The 23,934-nt window shown below is 41.6% G+C and overlaps 1 protein-coding gene across 1 annotated transcript in view; it reads right to left on the reverse strand.

Moving 5' to 3' along the window:
- The window catches only part of LOC123391211 (zinc finger protein 493-like), a 144,401-nt gene that overhangs the window by 115,223 nt on the left and 5,244 nt on the right, over positions 1–23,934 (reverse strand). Inside the window, 1 exon segment of the mRNA XM_045077275.1 lies at positions 9,849–12,176. Within this exon segment, the coding sequence (XP_044933210.1) occupies positions 9,849–12,105 (2,257 nt within the window). The 5' untranslated portion in view covers positions 12,106–12,176.

Below are 23,934 nucleotides of genomic sequence, written 5' to 3' on the forward strand. Positions count from 1 at the left end.
GCTCTCGTAGGAGTCTCTTCTAAGCAGCATATTGATGGGTCTTGTTTTGTTTTGAATTGAATTGGCTAACCTGTGTCTTCTAATTGGAACTTTTTAGTCCCTTTACACTTAGAGTGATTATTGAAAAATAGGAATTTAGCACCATCATATTACCTATAAAGTCACTTTTTTGTAAAATGTCTCTGTTTCTTTTGAGTGTTTCTTCTTTTGGACTCCCTCGTTGGTCAGAGGATCCCCTTAATATTTCTTGCAGGCCTGGTTTAGTGATCACAAAGTCCTGTGGTTTTTGTTCCGCCTGGAAGCTCTTCATCTCTCCTATTCTTAATGTCAGGCTTGCTGTATAAAGTATTCTTAGCTGCATATTTTTCTCATTTAGTAAATTGACACTATCATGCCAGTCCTTTCTCACCTGCCAGATCTCTGTGGTTAGGTGTACTGACAGCCTTCTCTTTTTACCCTGGTAGTTTACTCACCTCTTGACCTGAGCTGTTTTCTGGATTTTCTCTTTATCTCTGATTTTTGCAAGCTTCACTATTCTATGTTGTTGACTTATTTTTATTGATTTTGTGGGGGGTTTCTCTGTGCCTCCTGGACTTGAATGTCTATTTTCTTCCCAAGATTAGGTAAGTTCTTAGCTATCATTTGCTCAAATAAACCTTCTCCTGCCCCCCAACCCCGCCTCTTCCTCTAGGATCCCAATTATACTAACTTGTTTTACTTTGTGCTATGACTGATCTCTTGAATCCTCACTTTGTGACCCAATAGCTGTTTATCTTTTTCTCAGCTTTCTTATTCTCTATTTTGTTTTCTATGTCACTGATGCTCCCTTCTACCTCATTTACCATAGCAGTTAGAGCCTCCTTCCTAAATTGCATCTCAGTAATAGCCTTTTAGGTTTCAACTTGATTAGATTTTGGTTATTGCTCCGGTTAAGAATTTTCTTGTGTCATTTTGCTTTTTTGAAGCCCAGCTAATATCTTTACAGTTGTTGATTTGAATTCTAGTTCTGTGTACTTATATCCATATTGATTAAATCCATGGTAGTGAGTACTGTCCCTTCTTCTCTATTTGGGATAAGTTTTTCCATCTTGTCATTACATCCAGAAAAGAATAGATGAATGAGGGGGAAAAAAAACAAAAACAGCAATAATGACGCCAGAAAAAAATGTACACTTCAAAAAAGGAACAAAAAAAGGGGGGGGGGAGGAGAGAAAATAAAATCAAACAAAAATTAGAATAGAAGACAACTAGATAGAGAAACTAGACCCTGGGTTTATTTTGGTTGGCTTGGTAGAAGAAAATCCAAAATAAGAAATAAGAAAAGGATGGGGCCCCTGGGTGGCTCAGCGGGTTAAAGCCTCTGCCTTTGGCTCGGTTCATGATCCCAGGGTCCTGGGATCCAGCCCTGCATGAGGCACTCTGCTCAGCAGGGAGCCTGGTTCCTCTCTCTCCATCTGCCTGCCTCTCTGCCTACTTGTGACCTCTGCCTGTCAAATAAATAAAATCTTAAAAAAAAAAAAAAAAGAAAGAAAGAAATAAAGAAGAAAAGGATCCCAAAATAGGAAAGAAAAAACACATATACACAAAAATAAAATTGAATACAATGAGAGGAATCAAAAAATGAAAACTATATATACATATATAACATAAATGTAAAAAAGAAAATTTAAAATGACTTAAAAAAATAACTGGTAGCAGCGCCTGGGTGGCTCAGTGGGTTAAGCCTCTGCCTTTGGCTCAGGGTTCTGGGATCAAGCCCCATATTGGGCTTTCTGCTCAGCAGGGAGTCTTCTTCCCCATCTCTCTCTGCCTGCTCTCTGCCTACTTGTGATCTCTCTCTGTGTCAAATAAATAAATAAAATCTTAAAAAAAAAAATCAACTCCTGTAGAAATACTTCCTACTGTTCCACCTTGTTTTTATGCTTTAAAAAGTAAAATACCAGGAACTTAGGCCTTAGAATCAAACCGTATCAGAGAACAAGATTTGTTGTCCCCTTAAAGATTCATTTAGGCTGGACTAAGAAACTGTCAGGAACAGATAAAGAGGAGAAAATAAAATTAAATCAGTGTACATACAGAGAATCCACATAGACATGGAAATTCTAGAGACTGTCAGGCTAGTCAAGTTTGGGCGCCTGGGTGGCTCCATTGGTTAAGCCACTGCTTTCAGCTCATGTAATGATCCAGAGTCCTGGGATGGAGTCTTGCATCAGTCTCCAGCTCCACAAGGAGTCTGCTTCACCCTCTGACCTTCTCCCCTCTCATGCTCTGTCTCACGCTCTCTATAAAATAAATAAATAAATAGAATCTTTCCAAAAAAAAAACAAAAAGAGTTACAAGTGTGATCCTGAACTAAGGCAAAAGAACCAGGGCCTGAAGTTTCAGCACACAGGAAAACACTTTTATAGGCTGATAAGAGCACATAGTTTGTAATGAGATATTTGTCCTACCTTAAGGATCAGTCACTGAGACAAACTTTTCTCTAATAACCCTAATGCTGGGGAAGACCCCCAATAATTCTGTTGGGTGCTTAAGGGAGGGGGAGAATGTTCTCTTGAGCCTGGAGGTTCTCAAGTACCTTGAAGTCAAATAATCCATAGACCAAGGTGGCACATTCGGGTGTTGGGAGGACAGAGATGCTGTCCTGACTCCCTTCAGTTCTCCCATCTGAAACTTCCTTGGGAGTTTCACATATTAAAAGTTGAACATGTAGATTGTTTCATATCAATGATCCAGGCCTGACAATAGGTCAGTTGAGTCAAAGTCACTTCAGGAGGCAATGACACAGGTGTATTTTCAAATGTACCCTATGGTACAAGTAATGTAATAAAAGGAGGCTTTTAGGGTGCCTGGGTGGCTCAGTGGGTTAAGCCGCTGCCTTTGGCTCAGGTCCCGCATAGGGCTCTCTGCTCAGCAGGGAGCCTGCTTCCTCCTCTCTCTCTCTCTCTCTGTCTGCCTCTATGCCTACTTGTGATCTCTCTCTATCAAATAAATAAATAAAATCTTTAAAAAAAAAAAGGAGGCTTTTATATGAAAACAAAAGAACTGTGATTGATGATTGGATTGAAAGTTAAGGAGCGCCTGGGTGGCTCAGTCAATTAAGCAACACCTTTGGCTCATGTTATGATCCCAGGGTCCTGGGATCAAGCCCCAAGTTGGGCTCCTTGCTCAGTGGGGAGCCTGCTTCTCCCTCTGCTTGCGCTCTCTGTGTCAAATAAATAAACTCTTTAAAAAAAAAAAAAAAAGGTGAAGCCAGATTCTGACTTTTAAGGCTAGCCCGTTGAGCAGACATCTGGATGTCAGACTTGAACTATCTTTAGATAGACTGAGGGCAGGTAGTGACCACCGGTTGGATCTTCCTGGTTTACAGTTCAAATGCATCTGGTAATGTGTTTAGTGGCCCATGGAGGCACAGCCCTAAGGCTGTTTCTACATGAGCTATTAGGACCATTTTGTTACATTGAGTCCTTTGTACTAAATCTACAGAGCTTCAGGAAAAAAGGCAGTTTTCATCCTCAAATGATTAAAGTTAGAAACTTGACAGAAAGATCAAAATACTTGGGGATTTGGACCCTGGCATTGGATGACACTAGGAAAAAAAAAAAATCAGGATCTATTCCACTTTATAATGAATGTTATTAGAATCTTTTATCTAGACACATGTATTACTGAGACATATTTTTCTCTATAATCACTCTCATTGTTACCAAAAAACACAACCAAATGAACACAAATTTTATTGGAAAATAAGGCTAGTTCAAGAAAGAAAACTTGGCCTGGTTATTTACGTAAGTGCCCCAAGAACAGATGTTTGACTTACAGACTTTAAGAGCAGCTTTGCTGAATGTTTCATATTGAATCTCTAGATGGAACTCTTTTTTTTTTTTTTCAAAGATTTATTTGACACACACACACAGAGCACAAGCAGGGGGAGCAGCAGGCAGAGAAAAAGGGAGAAGCACGCTCCCGGCCAAGCAAGGTGTCCTCTGTGGGTCTCAATCCCAGGGCCCTGGGACCTGAGATGAAGGCAGATGCTTAACTGACTGAGCCACCCAGGCACCCCTAGACAGAACTCTTAACAGCCTCTCCAGGCCAGAAGACAAGCCAAATCCTTGCCACCAGACATTGTGTGGAACACCTATGGATTTGGGTGAACTCCTCTCTTCTTGGAGTCCCTCAAATAGCTCTAGGTTCCTGCAGCTGTTAGAAAATGATCTTCTTGACTCACACAGTAAGTCTGCTGGGATCTCTGTCAAGAAGGTCTCATGATGCTCCTTCCAAGGGGGCTTCATTTGTTTCATAAAGTGAATCTTAATCCCTTATAGTTTTCGAGTCATGCCTGAGTCTATGCAGCTCTTTCCAACTAGGACATCCTACGGAAAGCATTGGTAATATAACCAGGGTTTCTTAAATTGTTTGTTGTATTATTTTATTTGTTTGGGAAAGAGAGAAAGAGTGAGCATCCAGCAGGGGAAGGGGCAACTCCCCAGTAAGTAGGGAGATGAACACTGGCCTGAATCGTGGGATGCTGCGATCATGACCTGAATCGAGGGCAGATGCCTAACCCACTGGGCCACTAGGAACTCCTAAAAGCAGCATTGGTAAGTGTGTCTTGTCATAAGCAGAACAATTGCTTATTGAAATTATGCAAATATATACATGTTGGCTGAAAAATATAAGAATAGTTGGGGCACTGGGGTGGCTCAGTGGGTTAGGGCCTCTGCCTTCTGCTCAGGTCATGACCTCAGGGTCCTGGAATGGAGCCCTGCATCAGGCTCTCTGCTCTGCAGAGGGCCTGCTTCCTCCTCTCTCTCTGCCTTCCTCCCTGCCTACTTGTGATCTCTGTCAGTCAAATAAACAAATTAAACCTTTAAAAAATACATATAAATAAGAATAGTGAAAAGGAGTCTCCAAACTTGATAGCATCAGCAAGGGAAAAAGGATAAATGTTTCAATTTCTTTCCAAAAGTATATTTTGGTGACCTAAGACACAAAGTTTCTCCCATCTGTAAAAAGCATTTTTTAAAGGTTTTTCTTTACATTCCTGCTAGTTAACATACAAGGCAATATTCCTTTCGGGAGTACAAAAGTGTACAATTCCATACGACACCCAGTGCGCCTTGCAGGTGCACTCCTTATCCCATCACTCATTTAACGCATCCGCCTTCCCACCTCTGTTCTGGCAACCACCAGTCTGCTTGCTATAGTTAAGAGTCTGTTTCGTACTTTGTCTTTCCTTTTCTTGTTCTCTTTCTCATTACTCACTTGTTTTGTTTGTTGGAATCTACATAGGAGTGAAATCATCCGGTATTTGTCTTTCTCTTATTTCACTTAGCATAATACTCTCTAATTCACCCATGTTGAGGCAAATGGCAGGTAGGCAGATTAATATCCCATGTTGAACTGTCCCTCCAACAAATCCATGTCATGGACATGATGAGGGACCAGAAGGCAAGCTGAGGACAAAGCAAAAGCTGACACCCTCAACTCCCCCTCCATGGGATGCATGTGACATTCCTCAGGAGCTCCTGGCTGAAGGAAAAAACAAATAGTTAACTTATGGAGATCACACTCCTGCAAGACATGGGTGTCCCTCTGTTCTACAAATGTCCTAGAAATTTACAAAAACAAAGCATTTCTATCAATTACCCAGCTTCCAGAAGGGAATGTACATATGTTTAAGTGACTTTAGAGTCTGCAGCCCATTGACAGATGCTTGAAGAGGGCAAAATGTAATGTTCCTCCAGAAAACTCCCAACTGTCTTCATGGTAATGCCTTCCGAAGAGGGAAAAACAACCTTAACTTGACAATGGCAAGGCCTCCAGTATCCTGTGAGTCTTCGACATATGAAAATCATTTTGAAAACTCCCTTATTCCTCACCTTTCCCCAACCCCATAGTATAAAATCAGCCACCCCTCATGACCCTGGTGGCAGCAACTCTTTCTGCCCTCCTCCTCTCCCCATGCTTTAATAAAACAACATTTTGCACCAAAGATGCCTCAAGAATTTTTTCTTGGTCATCAGCTTCAGACTCCACCCCACTGAAGCTCACCTACATTTTAAAACTACAGCAGACAGAGCCAGAGCCAGGGAGGGTATTGAACATGGCACTGAGTATAGACAGGAAGTTGCCACAATGCACAGCAGCAGCTTCCCTGAGTGGTCCCCTATCTACAGTGGCTCAAATCTTGATTGGGCTTTTATCCCTGGGAGAGCAGTGCTTGAGTTCAACCACAGCACACACCTTGCTGATCCTGCCTACCCCAGTGTCCAGAAGGCTCCTTCACTGCCAACAGCTTCTCTACCACGTGACTTTTGAAAGCTATGCCCACATGAGCGCATCACCAATACCCCTCTTTATCCAGTGCTACCGAATTAGGTTTGGGCAATTTCGGTAAATATGATCCAACAGCATCCGATCATCAGTAATAAATAGGAATTCAGTTAAATCATGAAGATAAAGTAGGACTTCCCTACTCCTCAGAAACCCACCATATTTGCCAATTCCTTTCTCCCATTACATGTATTTATCACATGACACCACCAAAAGCTGCCTGTGCCTTTGCAGTGACTGAAGAGAGCCACCTCTGGGCCCCTACCCACAGTAGACACAATTTTTACATTTTCTTTTAATAGGGCTTATGCTTCTAAGGATGGTGATTTCATCAAGTTCTACATAGATTCACATGCGACATCCCAGGGTTTAATGTCTGAATTAATACCCATTGGCCTTCCAGCTCTCTAGTCTCAAGTGTTCAGTGAAGACACTCCTGCACAACCCAGGCAAAAAAGATGTTTGTGATGCCTATTAGCTGGGGGAAAAAATGAGCAAAAATATAGCTATAAATCCGGAGATAACTAGGAAATAAAACAAATAGAAATTCTTTTTCTAAATCCATGGAGTCCATTGTGCAAATTGAGACATTTGCAGTCTACATGCTCACTTTTTTATTTTATGTATTTTCGATCTGTGACCTGGGCTACAGTGTCACTCCATTTGGGAGGTTTCTCCTACTTCCAGGTTATCGATGACCTATACAGCATGGTCACATGGGCACGTGATTCAAACCAAGACCCCCACCAATAAATGGAGAACATACCTTTATTATGGGTCATGGTGGAGTGCTTGAGAGTCCCAGTTCAAGTCCACTTTTGGCCATTCAAACAAATGCCAGCTTGGGTAAGCTCTGTGGGCATCTTCTCTAGGAGAACACAGTATGGGAAATGTTTGGGAAAAGGGACAGAGGATTGCCCACAGAGGTGGATCTGATTGCCATGTCTCAAGTAACATTACCTTGTGACTCTACAGAGTATTGTCTAGGTGATGAGAGACCAGAAGGCAAGCTGAGGATGAAGCAGAAACTGACACCCCATGAACCCCCACCCCCCATGGGATATATGGGACATTCCTCATGCACTCCTAGGTGCCCTAAAGGAGAAATAAATAGTTACCTGGTAGAGATCGCAATCCTGCAAGACCTCAGTATTCCTCGGTTTACAAATGTCCTAGTGATTTACAAGGAAGAAGCCTTCTTTTATCTATAGCCGAACTTCCAGCGACCCATAACTCAGATTCCTGAAGCCCTAACATCACCCTCTTCTCCTTCAAATTGAGGGAGGTTGAGGCAGAAGGAAATGTAAATAAAATTGAATTTCTTTTAAACCTACACCCTACTAAAAAGGATGGGGTTGAATAGGAGGAATGTAATACTGCTTCCGGAATATCCCAACTATCTTATCGTTAATGCTTTACGAGAGGGGTAAACAACCTTGACAACAGCAAGGCCCCCAGGATCCCCTGAATCTTCTTTAATATATGAATGTTCTTTCTCAAAACCTCCCTTTTTCCTTACCTCCCCCAAGCCCATACTATAGAGAGAAATCAGCCATGCCTCACAACCCCAGGGGAGCAGCGCCTTCTGCCCATGAGTCCTGTCCCTGTACTTTAACAAACCACCATCTAGCACCAAAGACATCTCAAAAATTCTTTCTTGGTCATAGGCTCCAGACTCCACCCCACAGAACCTCTCCTATATTCCAAAACCACATCATAGGAAACACACTAGCTAGCAGGGCAGGTGTCCACTCAAGGTCCCTGCAAAAGTGCTGAGTACACAAAGTGGATGGCAAGTAGCAGCACCATAGGTGAGCTAAAATATCAACAATACCCCCCACAAAACCTGTAATATATCAGTAATATCACAGTCAGCACAAGGAGGAGAAAATGATACACTAAATTAACTAGGCGGGGAAATCACCCATCATTTCAACCTTAAGGTCACTGAGGGAATGGATTCATAAGAATATTATTCTCTTCCATTACCAAATAGGTAACAGATAACACCAGTTGTGTACAACTTTCAGTAAAATGATATAGGGGCTGCCTGGGTGGCTCAGTAGTTAAGCATCTGCCTTCAGCTCAGGTCGTGGCCCCAGTCCTGGGATCTACCTCTGCATCAGGCTCCCTGCTCAGTGGGGAACCTCCTTCTCCCTCTCTCTCTCCCCCTGCTTCTGTTCCCTGTCAAATAAAATCTTAAAAAAAAAAAAAAGAGATAGGTTCAGCTTGGTGGTAGAATAACACACCACTCATCACAAATTCATGTTAACATATTAAAAACCATTATGTTTGATTAATTGAAGCACATGAAGTTCACACATAGACTATGTTATGCATTTCAAATCCACTGTTACACTTGTTCAAAATACGGAATACAAGCATTAACCCCCATAGCTGATATCATGATGTGGAAGTGACTTCCTTAAGTTCCATTGCTGCTGACAGTCGCAACAGATGTGTATGCCCAGCTATATGGCATGGTAGGGAAGAGTTAGATAACCTCTTTCTGTTATCGGGGAGGATTTCTTCATTTCAATCGCATCCACTCCTATTCTCTAAAGATCGCTATTACGACGATACATCAGTAGTTAGCTGGTGCGCCACCTTTTTTTCCTTAAAGAGCAATCAGGAAAACCTTGTATGTCTAATATTCAGGAAGTTCTTTAGTTTTAGTAAATGGAGAAAAATATTGTTCTGAACACCTATTTCATGGCAACTTACATCAATGCTATAACCCTAAGCAGTGTCTCCATTTAGATTTTCTTCGTTCATGTTTTGTATTACACAGTTCTCATCTTCCAAGGAAAATGTGGGATGCATGAGTCCCCCCGAGGGCAGCAGGGCGTCAAATGTCGTTGAAGGAGCACAAATCAGGCTCATGGATTCATGCACCCAGTACAAGTAAGTCAATCTCCAGAAGTGATTTGAGAATAAAGTACATTAATATTTGTTGGTGAAAAACATCAAAAAGGCTCAATATAACAAAAAGCACATCAAAACTAATTGTACCCTTGTAAAAACTCCCCACTGAATCTTTCCAACGTAACAGCATATGCATTTTCCAAGTGTTTAACTTATCTTTTCCCTTGGACTAATAAGTACTGTCTGAATAGAGGGAATGATACACTGCTTTTACATGATATTTGTGACTTTTATTGACATTAGATGTTCAATCAGAGAGTTTTCTAATTATTTGTATGATTCAATTTACCTTCTTTAGCACTTTCTATGTTTGCAAATGTGTATATTAAAAAGAGGGTCTTTCCACAATCATCATCTTTCTAGTGTTTGAATCTAGTGTGCATTTTGGGACACTGAGTATAGACTGAATTCCAGTTAAAGGTCTTACCACATTCATCACATTTTACCATGTTGCTCCCATATGACTACGATGTGAGTTTCAGGGAGAGAGAGGGTGGACTTCTTTAGATGTGTATAGATATTTCCAATTATATTGGATGCAAGGTCTGTGATGTAAAGGTTTTACAGTCCTTACTCCTAGTCTTTACATTTTTAAAGTTTCTTGCCAGTATGATTTCTATGATGTCTGCTAAGGTGTGAGCGCTGGTTAAAGGCCTTGCCACATTCTTCGCATTTGTAAGGTTTCTCTTCAGTATGAGATCTGTGATGCTTAAGAAGATTTGAGTGCAATGAAAAGCCCTTGCCACATTCCTTACATTTGTAAGGTTTTTCTCCAGTATGATTTCTGTGATGTACAGTAAGCGATGAGCTCTGGTGAAAGGCCTTGCCACATTCTTGGCATTTGTAAGGTCTCTCTCCAGTATGAATTCTGAGATGATTACTAAGGTTTGAGTGACACTTAAAGGCCTTGTCACATACTTGACATTTGTAAGGTCTCTCTCCAGTATGAACTCTGTGATGTTGAGTAAGGTGTGAGCGCTGTTTAAAGGCTTTGCCACATTCCTTACATTTGTAAGGTTTCTCTCCAGTATGAAATCTGAGATGATTACTAAGGGTTGAGTGACACTTAAAGTCCTTGTCACATTCTTGACATCTGTAAGGTTTCTCTCCAGTATGAACTCTGTGATGTCGAGTAAGGACTGAGTGCTGTTTAAAGGCCTTGCCACATTCCTTACATTTGTAAGGTTTCTCTCCAGTATGAATTCGGTGATGTTTACTAAGCAATGATCTCTGTGAAAAAGCCTTGTCACATTCTTGACATATGTAAGGCTTCTCTCCAGTATGAATTCTGTGATGTCGAGTAAGGTATGCCTGCTGGTTAAAGGACCTACCACATTCCTTACATTTGTAAGGTTTCTCTCCAGTATGAATTCTGTGATGTCGAGTAAGGTATGCCTGCTGTTTAAAGGACCTACCACATTCCTGACATTTGTAAGGTTTCTCTCCAGTATGAATTCTGTGATGTCGAGTAAGGTATGCCTGCAGGCTAAAGGACCTACCACATTCCTGACATTTGTAAGGTTTCTCTCCAGTATGAATTCTGTGATGTTGATCAAGGCGTGAGCTCTCCTTAAAGGCCTTGCCACATTCCTGACATTTGTAAGGTTTCTCTCCAGTATGAATTCTGTGATGTCGAGTAAGGTGTGCCTGCTTGTTAAAGGACCTACCACATTCCTTACATTTGTAAGGCTTCTCTCCAGTATGAATTCTGTGATGTTGAGTAAGGTTTGACTGCTGACTAAAGGACCTACCACATTCCTTACATTTGTAAGGTTTCTCTCCAGTATGAATTCTGTGATGTTGAACAAGTGTTGAGCAAATTTTAAAAACTTTGCCACACTCTTTACATTCATAGAGTTTCTTTCCAGTATGGATTTGCCTATGTTTCCTTAGAGATGAGCGGTACTTGAAGGTTTTACAACATTCTTCACATTTGTATGATTTCACTTCAGTACTCATTTGCTGATGCTGAGATTGGGTTGAGTGCCAGTCAAAGACTTTACCACATCCCTTAAAAATGGGTGTTTTCTCTCCACTAGGGATCATCTTCTTTCTACTTAGTCTTGATGACTGACTAAATGTGGGACCACGTTTAGCATATCTGAATGGGTTTTTGGCCTCATGAATTCTCTGATCATCACCAATATTGGAGGACTGCTGAGGACCATTCTCACACTGACTGGATTCATCAGGATTTTCTCCCAAATGGATACTCTCATGTGTAATAAGGTTAGACCTCTGATGAAAGACTTCCCCACATTTATAACATTCATACTGGTTCTCTGAAAACTGAGTCCTCACACGTCTCTGAACACTGCAGCCCTGCTTAAGTGTTTTCTCAGATTCAGGGCATTGAGCATTGCTGTCTCCATTGGAAGGGCTCTGGTCATTCTGGAGGGTCAACTCCTCAGTGAAGCCTCTCTCGTATGGATCCCGCTTAGCACTTTGTTCTTCATTATTCAATCTCTGATTTTCAGAAGTATCTGATGGGGTCAATCCAATCCCGTTTTGAAAATGGTTCCAATCATTGTTTTCAGCACAGACTAGATAACTTTCCAGATTGTCCAAACTGTCTTTCTGCAAAGAGCTATGTTGGAATACTTGAATGGAGCTCTTGATGACAGAAACACACTGCTTTGTGGAAACAGCTGACTTAAAAAGGGAGGTTTTCCACGATGTTTTATATCTTTCACTATTCGGGTCATTTTGAGTCTTATTAGATGCCGCTGCCTCAGATGGGCTACGTCCTTCATGGTATCCGTGATGCCCTTCCCTCTCTCTATTACCGTCCCAGTCTGTCATTAAGTATACATTTTCAAGAGCACTATTTTTGTATCTACACATCGTCACTTTTTGGAAAGAAGCTTCTATGCTCGGCTTTTGCAGGAAATTCTGAATGTCATGTGAAGATTTGGCTGAAAGATATCAAATAAGAAAAAAGGAAACTCATTGAACTTACTACTTTCAGATGAATATACTGATGATTTGTAACATACAAGCTTCCACTCAATCAGAGAGTGTCACAAAGATGGCTGGGAAGGAATCATCAGAATTTCCTTCTTCCATGGACACCCTACCTTGGAACACAACATACTGACCACATACCCTAATAGATAATTCTGTGATACTGTCATGTTCTAGCACAAGTCCCTTCCTGCATCTCAAATAATCTGAAAAAGTGCCACATGAGCATAAAATTAGAAGGATGGTTATTTAAACATAAAACTAAAATGAACCGGGATGCCTGGGTGGCTCAGTTGGTTAGGCAGCTGCCTTCGGCTCAGGTCATGATCCCAGCGTCCCGGGATCGAGTCTCACATCGGGCTCCTTGCTCCGCAGGGAGCCTGTTTCTCCCTCTGACTCTGCCTTCCACTCTGTCTGCCTGTGCTGGCTCTCGCTCGCTCTCTCTCTGACAAATAAATAAATAAAATCTTAAAAAAAATAAAAAAATAAAAAACTGAAATGAACCAAATAGAAAAAAATCCAACATATTCAATAGGTCAAGATTGTAAGCTTCTCCTCTATGATCAGAAATGAGGTAATGAAGTAACACTACCACTGCCTTTCAACATGGTACTGGACATTCTAGTCAGAACTGGGGAAGAGAAACCCCATAAAAAGAATCCAAACTAAAAAAAGAAAAAGTAAAATTATCTGTGTTCACAGAAGATATGATCTATAAAAGACCCTAAAGAATCCTAATTTAATTTTTCTGTGCTCTTTTTCTATTGTTTGTATTGTTTATTTCTGCTAAACGTTGTCTACAACACTTTCCATTTTCCAATTTTTTTTTATGCAATACATAGCTGAGTTAAAAAAAAAAAACAAAACATGGATGGAACTAGAGCATATCATGCTTAGCGAAATAAGTCAAGCAGAGAAAGACAACTATCATATGATCTCCCTGATATGAGGAAGTGGTGATGCAACATGGAGGCTTAAGTGGGTAGGAGAAGAATCAATGAAACAAGATGGGATTGGGAGGGAGACAAACCATAAGTGACTCTTAATCTCACAAAACAAACTGAGGGTTGCTGGGGGGAGGGGGTTTGGGAGAAGGGGGTGGGATTATGGACATTGGGGAGGGTATGTGCTTTGGTGAGTGCTGTGAAGTATGTAAACCTGGTGATTCACACACCTGTACCCCTGGGGATAAAAATATATGTTTATAAAAAATAAAAAATTAATTCAAAAAAAAAAAAAGAGCTGGAAGGGTGCTTGAGTGGCTTGGTGGGTTAAGCGTCTGCCGCCAGCTCAGGTCATGATCTCAGGGTCCTGGGATCAAGTCACGCATTGGGCTCTCTGCTTGGCAGGGAGCCTGCTTCCTCCTCTCCTCTCTCTACCTACTTGTGATCTCTGTCTCTCAAATAAATAAACAAAATCTTTAAAAAAAGAAAAAAAAAAGAAAAACTTAACTTTCCATGAGAAACAAGGAAAGGAAAAAACTTAGATGAAATTTAGTAGTACAAGGAAGTAACAAAGATAAATCTGAAATAAATAAAATAGAGACGAGAATAGTAACAGAACAATGAATGAAATGCCCAGTTTACCCGAAATACTAAAACTGGCTGTGCTTTAACTTGGTCAGCATTTATATACTACCAAATCAGGTAACTTAGGAATAAAAACAATAACAACAATAGATAATTCCTAAAATTGCACAAGTCACTAAATCTGAATTATCTACCCTCTACCAAATAAATGGGAACTCTTCTTACACCAGAAACAGGAATTTAAGTTATATTTGGAAACAAAACTCTCCCAGCACAGAAAAGCCCAAGACCTAGGGATGTTACAACATTTGATGCAGTCACTGAGTTCCCTAAGTCAAATCTCTCTCTTGCTCAGATTATTTTCCTTTTTTGTGTCCTTGAGGTCAGAAAGTCCTTCCCCTGTTGCCTCCAGCTAGCTGTTTATTGCATCAATCCTGTATTCAATCTCATTTATTGCATTGTTTTTTTAAATTTTTTTATTATTTTTTAAATTTTTTTAAAGATTTTATTTATTTATTTGACAGAGAGAGAGATCACACGTAGGCAGAGAGGTAGGCAGAGAGAGAGAGGAGGAAGCAGGCTCCCTGCTGAGCAGAGAGCCCGATACGGGACTCGATTCCAGGACCCTGAGATCATGACCTGAGCCGAAGGCAGCGGCTTAACCCACTGAGCCACCCAGGCGCCCCTCATTTATTGCATTGTTAATCTCATTTATTTTTTAAAAAAATTTATTTATTTGAGAGAGAAAGAGCATGAGTAGGAGCTACCGAGGGAGAGGGAGAGTATCAAGTAGCACACTGAATGTCGACACTGACACTGGCTCCTAGGATCCTGAAATCACTACCTAAGCTTAAACCAAGAATCAGATATAATTGAGACACCCATATGCTCCATTTTTTCCCCTCTTAACTCTTGCCTCTGTGGTAAAGTTCTCAGCACTCTTTTCTCAAACCTGTGAGTATCCCTATGATTGTTGCCTTTAATTCTCCATTGCGTATGTTACTGACAACCGCTTCCCTTCGATCTCTGACCATGGCCGTATTTTTTTGTTTCTTTTGGGATAAATTCTTCCATCATGGCATTTTGTCTAAGTCTGCCTTCCTCTCTGTGTTAGAAAAGGCAGTGATGTGTCCTGCTACATCCTTCTAGTCAGTGGTCTGCAGAGGCTCTCCTTGCCTTCTGTAGACAGTATTTGCTCTCTGGTCTGAATGTGGTCAGTTTTACCTAGGTGAGCTCTGGTCTGCTTGTGAAATGAGACCTGAAATCACCTCCACCAGAACGGAGGTTGTGCAGAACTCTCTGCTCAGGAGATGTGGTGTGGGCAGGGGCCCACCTTTCTGGGCCTGAGGTTAGCTAGACTGAGATGGTCAGTCCAACCAGAGCACAGGGGACTGGGGCTTAGGAAGCAAGCCAGACAGCCAATGTCCTCACTGACTGGGACACTGGGACACTGCTCTGAGATTATGCTACAGGGCAGGAGAAGGAAATGCTGCCATCTAACTCCTGTGTTCTTAGACACATATCCCACTGAATGTTCCCTCACAGGGAAACACTCCTAGACTAGTGAATACTCTTCCCACTGTGTCCCCCAGTCATTCTTCTGATCTCTGTCTGCAGGTTGTCTGTACCCAGGTTGCTTGCCTTCCTTCTCTCCAGGAGTAGCACAGCACCTTCTTGGCTCTATCCCAGCCAAGTCTGCTGACCTTTAGAACTCTAGGCAAGGGATTTCTGTGCTAGTTCCAAGAACTCATGAAATTCAACCCCTCTTGTTTTGCACACCAGGGGCTTTGGAGAAACATCCTCCTGTGCTTTCCCTCTGTCATACCACTTTCCCCACAACCAGGGATGCCTGCTTTCCATAGCACTGTAATTCTTCCCTCCCTCAACCATGTCTCCAAACTTTCTGCCATCTATGATGTGGCGTCTTCTCTCCTGTAACTTGGGGAGTATGATCTGTCAGTCTTCATGGCCATTTCTGGAGTACTGAGGGTGATTCGGTTTTATCTAATTGTGTTCCTTAGATGTGATGTGTCTAGCGCCCCCTATTACAAGGCCATTTTCCTCTCCTGGGAATCCTTGTTAGAGCTCTGTGAAAAGAAGGGCCTGGGTGGCTCAGTGGGTTAACGCCTCTGCCTTTGGCTCAGGTCATGATCCCAGGGTCCTGGGATTGAGCACTGCATTGGGCTCAGTAGGGAGCCTGCTTCCCCCTCTCTCTCTGCCTACTTGTAATCTCTGTCTGTCAAATAAATAAATAAGATCTTTAAAAAAATAAAAAAAGGGCGCCTGGGTGGCTCAGTGGGTTAAGCCACTGCCTTCGGCTCAGGTCATGATCTCAGGGTCCTGGGATTGAGTCCCGCATAGGGCTCTCTGCTCAGCAGGGAGTCTGCTTCCCTCTCTCTCTCTGCCTGCCTCTCTGTCTACTTGTGATCTCTCTCTGTTAAACTTAAAAAAAAAAAAGAAAAAGAAAAAGAAACCTGTGTAAACTTAAAAAATTTAAAACACTGAAGAATACAAAGCCAACACATAAAAAATTTGTTGTTTCTACATAAAAAAGAATTCCAAAAGTAAAGACATAATACATTCAGAGGAACATCCCCCCAAATAAAATGCTTATAATTCAACATAATGATATCAATTCTGGAACAATGAAAACTATAAAATAGTGTGCAGGAATTGAAAGAAGAAATAAGTGGAAACACATCGATGTTCCTCCACTCAAATACTTAAGACTATTGACCTATCAATAAAACTTCAATTGACCTGCAGATTTAATGTACTCTCTATCAAATTCCCAATGCTATTTTTTGCAGAAAGAACAAAATGCACCCTAACTTTACATGGATGTCACAGGATAACACATACCCAGAATAATCTGGAAAATGAACAGCACACATCATGATTTAAGGCATACTGTAAAGTCACAGTTATCAAAATAATATACTACAGATTTTTGTTTTGTTTTTTTTTTTTGTAGATTTTATTTATTTATTTGACAGACAGAGATCACAAGTAGTCAGAGAGGCAGGCAGAGAGAGAGGAAGGGAAGCAGGCTCCACGCTGAGCAGAGAGCCCAATGTGGGGCTTGATCCCAGGACCCTGGGATCATGACCTGAGCTGAAGGCAGAGGCTTTAACCTACTGAGCCACTCAGGTGCCTCAAAATAATATACTACAGATATAAAGATAAGCACAGAATAAGGGATGAGTTTAGATGATCTAGACATATATTTCTCCAATGTTACTGTGTATGACAATCAACTGAGGCCTTGTTAAAATTCATATTCTGATTCCGATTTCTGGGTTGGGTCTAAGTTTCTATATTTTTCACAAGTGTGCAACTTATGCCCATATTTTCAATTCCACAGTTCTAAATTCCATAAATGAATGAATGAATAAATGATGGATGGATGGATGAATGAATGAATGAATAAAATAAAAATAAAATAAAATAAATATCATGGGTGGGACTGCATCAGTGGCTCAGTTGGGTAAGCATCTATTTTGGCTTAGGTCGTAAACTCAGGGTTTTGGGACTGAGCCCCACAGCATGCTTTGTGCCTCTTTAGAGACACATGAAGAATGGAGAGAAATCAAAGAGTCGTTAGGTCTAAAATCATGGCAATGGAATCCGTCACAAGAAACGACTTGTGTAAGCAACTGCAAAGAAACTACAGTACATTTTCAGAATACATTTCAATATGTTAGTGATGTTGTGGGGGGAAAAAAGAATAGAAAACCTCAGTAACTGCAGAAACCATATAGCACATTGATTTTTAATACACTTCTGATTGAAATTGTAAAAATAATGAGGTGTTTAGAGAAACACAAATCATTCTATCTCTCTGGGCTTGCTATAAGAAGAAAATTCTGAAACCAGTAAAAAAAAAACTAACCATGAAGGATGAAATGATGAATTAGATTCCAAAAATATTAAGAATTTCTTTGCATCACAATCTTAAGAGATAGAAATAGAAGTACAGTGAGAGAGGAGACAAAGAACTCATTCTCATAATATATGCAGAACTACAAAGACTAAAGAAAAAAATACCATAACAGAAAAAAAGGGGCACAATAAGTAAGACACTTTGACAAAGAGATTATCCATAGGTTAATACCCAACTTCATACTAGTAGAGAGTAACAACAAAACAAAAAAGCAAATAAAACCACAACTTGGTAACATCACTTGCTAACCCAAAGCCCGACACCAAAATCACATAAGCTACCAAGTTTTAGAAGGCACGCAGATAAGCCAGAAGTCCTAGGAATCACTGCTGGTGTGTGTGAACAATGGTACAAGTTTTGGGGGGAAGGGTTTGGTAGTATCTATTAAAACTGAACATATCTAACCTAAGTACCCAGATTCCAGTCCCACATCAAACAGCCAGCAGATATGTGTACATGTTCCACTGAAAGACAAATCATAGATTTTACATGTCAGTACTAGTTATGACAGGCCTGCACAGAGAACCATCCCCCCTCCTGTTAACAATAGAATGAGGCGGCTGGTATCCACATAACGGAACGGGATTGCTCCACTCTAATGAATGATGCACAGTAACATGCAGGAAAACCAACCAATTCACAAATACTGAGAAAGAAAAAAAAGCCGAATACAAGAGTCCCCATTGCCTGATGATATTTCCACAAAGTAAAAAAGGGAGCACAGCAATCCCTTGCCTTAGACACTGAAATGGTGCTGAGATTAGGGGGAAAGTTACTGAGACCTCAACAGGGATTCAGAGGACAATATTGTGTTTCATGACCTCAAAGGCTTATACAGATGAGATCAGTCTGTGATATTCCATGAAGCTGTTTGCTTGTGATCTGTACACGTGACGTGACCTTTCTTTCTTTTTTTTTTTTTTTTTTAAGATTTTGTTTATTGGGACGCCCAGGTGGCTCAGTTGGTTAAGCAGCTGCCTTCGGCTCAGGTCATGATCCCAGCGTCCTGGGATCGAGTCCCACATCGGGCTCCTTGCTCCGCAGGGAGCCTGCTTCTCCCTCTGCCTCTGCCTGCCATTCTGTCCGCCTGTGCTCGCTCTCTCTCCCTCTCTCTCTGATAAATAAATAAATTTAAAAAAAAAGATTTTGTTTATTTATTTGACAGAGATCAGAAACAAGCAGAGAGGCAGGCAGAGAGAGGGGGGAAGCAGGCTCCCCACCAAGCAGAGAACCCAATGTGGGGCTTGATCCCAGGACCCCGAGACCATGACCTGGGCTGAAGGCAGAGGCATAACCAACTCAGCCAACCAGATGCCCCAATAAATAATTTGTTAAAAATTAAATTAAAGGGCGCCTGGGTGACTCAGTGGGTTAAGCCACTGCCTTCGGCTCGGGTCATGATCTCTGGGTCCTGGGATCGAGCCCCGCATCGGGCTCTCTGCTCAGCAGGGAGCCTGCTTCCTCCTCTCTCTCTCTGCCTGCCTCTCTGCCTGCTTGTGATCTCTCTCTGTCAAATAAATAAATAAATCTTTAAAAAAAATTAAATTAAAAATAGAAACAAAAGCCATATCATCAAAAACATAGATGTAAGTATGAAAAATATACATATACTGACAAACTGAAATTAAAGTAGGAAGGAATTTCACACTGTGACTAGATTTCAAATGCATGCTTTAAAAAAAATGCATGCTTTTATTTCTAGCTGAAGCAGTATGTTACTGGAAACAGAATGGTCACAAAGAATGAACTGTAGAATTATTTTTTTTTTTAAAGATTTTTTATTTTATTTATTTGACAGAGAGAGATCACAAGTAGGCAGAGAGGCAGGCAGAGAGAGAGGAGGAAGCAGGCTCCCTGCCAAGCAGAGAGCCCGATGTGGGACTCGATCCCAGGACCTGAGATCATGACCTGAGCCGAAGGCAGCGGCTTAACCCACTGAGCCACCCAGGCGCCCTAGAATTATTTTTTTAAATATGAACACAAGGAAACACAAGAAACAAAGAGTTAAAAAAAATAGATAAAGTCTAAGGAAAAACATAAAACAACTCAGTAAATGCAAACCCAACCTCCACTGGAACACTGGACATAAATAAAAAAAATATTAACGGTAACAGTAAACTCTGCTTGAATATATTTCACTGGAGTTTTCCTGGAGCATTAACTAGAACACAAGATAAAATCAAAAGGCATTAACTAGAACACAAGATAAAATCAAAAAACAAAACAGAACAAAAATATATTCCACAACCAATCAAATAACCAGCTTCACAATATGCATATTGTATAATCTTTAGCATGAAAGGAGTTTATACCTGTCAATATCAAATGTTACACTATGTAAATATTCTACTTCATGGATGACAAACATTTGTGTGCATATTTATATACAGAAACGTAAAAATATACACACATAAACACTGGCATATAGAGAAATATGTTTAGCTTGAAACACAAAACCATCCATCACAGAGGGATGACGACATCAAACTAGAACCTGTCTGCATCAGACCTCCATGGCAACTCTCAGTACTCAGTGGTGAGGCCAAAGTAGCCCCTGAATCCCAGAGACCAAGAGGGTCATTAAAAAAGTAAGAGGAGTGATTTCACTTTGATTACAAGGCTCCTCCTTATGGCCAGCACAGCCCTACCATGAAGGACCAAAACGAACTACAATTGCTCCACCAAGAAAAACCCCCATGGGCATCCAGCATTCCCCAAATGGCAGGCCCCTTTCTGGGTGGCCAACTGAGATCTCACGTCATGGGGAACCCTGGAAGGAAGCTGGTGCTGGACCAGAGGACCTCACAGACACGGGCAAGGTGGGCAGGGCTACAACGACCAGTGATCAAGGGCACCTCGGGCTCAGTCAGTTAACTGTCTGCCTTCATTTGGCTAAGGTCATGATCCCGGGGTCCTGGGATGGAGCCCTGCATCAGGCTCCCTGCTCAGCGGGAAGCCTGCTTCTCCCTCTCCCTCTGCCTAGCTCCTCCCACCTATGCTCCTTCTGACAAATAAATAAACCTTAAAAAAATAAAAAGGTGATCAGATCTTGGAAGACTGCCAGACTAGACTGTGTCCCGCCCTGCAGTCACACCGAGAGACCCCAGGGACTCTGCTCATGTGCAGGGCTAGATGGAACTTCCTGGTCAAGGTTTGTCACCAGCTAGGCTTGTGTTTGGTCATTGCCAACACACTGCACTAGAGCATTAAGGACATTCTATCCCTCTGTCTGGGCAGGCCTGCAAACAGGCAGTCACTTTCCACTGCTGACCATAGCTTCCGCTGCTATCATATCAGGATGCCTGAACATAGGCCCTGGGCGAGCACAGAGCCCATGTCATATGGCTACTGAGGAGAGCAGCAAGCCAGTAACATGGCCCAAGTGTGGAGCATAACGTCTCTCTGCAGGATGACCAGTGAACTTGTGTTGAACAGTGAACTGGGGCGGTCTCAGAGCCCAACCTACTGTACTCTTTCTGCAACAGAGAATGGGCTTCAGTCCTGCCAACGTCTGTACATAACCTGGGGATCCACCTGACCGGGGACATGCCAGCACTGGCTTGGAAAACACTCGGGCCCACAGCTGCCAATGGGTACATATCTGACCCTCTGTGAACACAGAAAATAACATTAGCAACCAAATTACTGCAAATGTTTAAACTAAAAGTTGCCATGGTCCCTGGGATACCTCTAGAATGAATGACAGATGACTGAGGCTAAAACCTCTCAAAGGTGCCTTCATTCCATTCCAGTAAAGGGAAAGGTACAGATAGCAGCGTGAGCAATTCTGCAGGATTCCAGGGACCATCTGGACCAGACAGACCACTGTAGTTTTCACACGCATGCAGTCTACTCAGCTTTCTTCTGAGGTTCAAAAGCTACATTCAAATGGAGAGCATTCAGCATGGAACAGGACTGCTGGGCTACCTTTTTCATGAAAAATAAAATCTAAAATATTCACCGAAGTCTCACATATTCCTCTGCATAATACCTACAATGTTTGTCCCATGGTTACTAATGCTTTATCTATATGTTTTTTTAAGATTTTATTTATTTATTTGATAGAGAAAGAGAGATCACAAGTGGGCAGAGAGGAAGGGGGGGTGGGGACCAGGCCCCCTGCTGAGCAGAGAGCCCAATGCAAGGCTTGATCCCAGGACCCTGAAATCATGACCTGAGCTGAAGGCACAGGCTTACCCCACTGAGCCACTCAGGTGCCAGTTGCTTTATCTATTTTAATGTATTTAATATCCTTAATTCTGTGTGTTAGTGCTAATGTTATTGTCCTTTTACTGGCAGTAATGGTTTAGATACAAGAAGGTTGAGTGACTATCTCAATATTGGTAGACTCAGGGTTTGACCCTGGATACCCTGCACATCAACACGAGGCACCCTGGTCCAATGCTCTTCCAGAAGGTGACTCATGCTTGCATTCTTTTTCATCTTCAACATGTAGCGGTTGAACCAGAAGCCCTCACATGGAGCAGGTTCCCTAAACTGGGACTTCAAAGTGAAAATTCCAGCTCAAAGCACACACATGTAGCCTGAGTGGCTTTCCGGTTGACTACTTAAGACTCAGAGGTCAGGTGTCCAAAGTCAAAACACAGGGAAGGCCCAGCACACACAGGAGTCCACTTTCACACGTGGAGATTATGGACCTGTACCCTGACTACATTTTGCATAGGCTAATACCCTTCCTGAGGCACTGAGCTCTAAATGTGTCCCCAGACACTGGTTCTCAGCATCTGTTCCCTGGACAGGGACCTGAGAATGCGTAAGAAAAGAAATTCCTGAGTTACACCCCAGACTTATTGACATGGTAATATAGGGATAGGCAAAGCAATCCAAGATTTCAAACTGTCCTGGTGATTCTGATGCAGGCAAAATCTGATTACCTCTGAAGGAAATGTCATGGGTCATCCCAGAGTTATCCACAGATAAGTCACTCTCAGAATCCCTCTATGCTTGTGATCATGCTACTGTTGTGACATACACTTAGACAACTCACACACAACATACACAAGACACATTTTCTTTTTTCATAAATTAATCTGACTCTAATGAAGTCTATCTTGGCTTCCTTCTTTTCCATCTCTGCTTTCTCTCAATACTCTCCTTGAGCTTTCTGGAATCACCCCAAACACACCTCTGGTCGCATTCTTGTATAAAGGTAATATAATTAAAATGAATGTGCACTTATGTAAATATTTTATCAACTAAGTTATGACATACACACAAGACATTGATACATGTCATGTATTATATTGAGATGGCATCCACCATTTTCACTGTAAATCTGTTGATGATGATTTTTACCGTTAGATCATAAATAATTGCAGGCTTAAGGAGCTCATCAGCATTCAATTTGCATGCAGCATAAAATCCATGTGCATTAAGATTAAAGATGCTCTAAATTTTAGCATCTTTTTAAAAAACAGTTTCAGTGCAAAGTGTGATTACCTTTCTCTCAGATGCTGTGAACCAGTTCACAGAGCAAGAGCCATTTGCAAACATCTCTATGTCCACCTGTGCTACACTTCCACATTTCTACTTAGACTGACTCCTATGACAGAGTTCTGGTCAACGGCATGGTGGAGTAGGCCTTGGGGAGGATGGCTTTCCCTGAATGAACACGAAGAGGCATCAATTCAAATTTCTTAAGTGGAAACAGACTTACACTGTTTTCTTTGCTGTCTTCAACATGGACTGATGCCTGGTGTGTGTGTGGTGGGGAGGAGCAGGTATTTTGGGGCCATTAGAGAGCTAGTATGAACAGAATGCCGAGGGAGGACCATATCGCAGAGAAGAAATAAAAGATGAGAGTGCACTTGAGTGTGTCTGAGCCATTCTATCAGGCCTGAACACCTATCTACTCACTGTATACATAACACAAAATACACATCTTCTTTTCTATGCATACACATCAGTCTTTTCTTTTTTTTTTTAATTTTTTTCAACTTTTTAAAAAAGATTTTATTTATTTATGTGACAGAGAGAGAGATCACAAGTAGGTAGAGAAGCAGGCAGAGAGAGAGGGGGATGCAGGTTCCCTGCAGAGGACCCTGAAATCATGACCGGAGCTGACGGCAGAGGCTTCACCCACTGAGCCACCCAGGTGCCCCACACATCAGTCTTTTCACGGTAGACCTGACCACAAAGTAACAGGTATTGAAAAATGCATTATTATCCCTCCAATGTTAAATGTGAGGATAACATGTACTTAATCTGATTAGTTTC

This window comes from Mustela putorius, unplaced genomic scaffold (assembly GCF_011764305.1).
Source record: "Mustela putorius furo isolate JIRA1106 unplaced genomic scaffold, ASM1176430v1.1 tig00000196_pilon_pilon_pilon, whole genome shotgun sequence".
Taxonomy (NCBI): domain Eukaryota; kingdom Metazoa; phylum Chordata; class Mammalia; order Carnivora; family Mustelidae; genus Mustela; species Mustela putorius.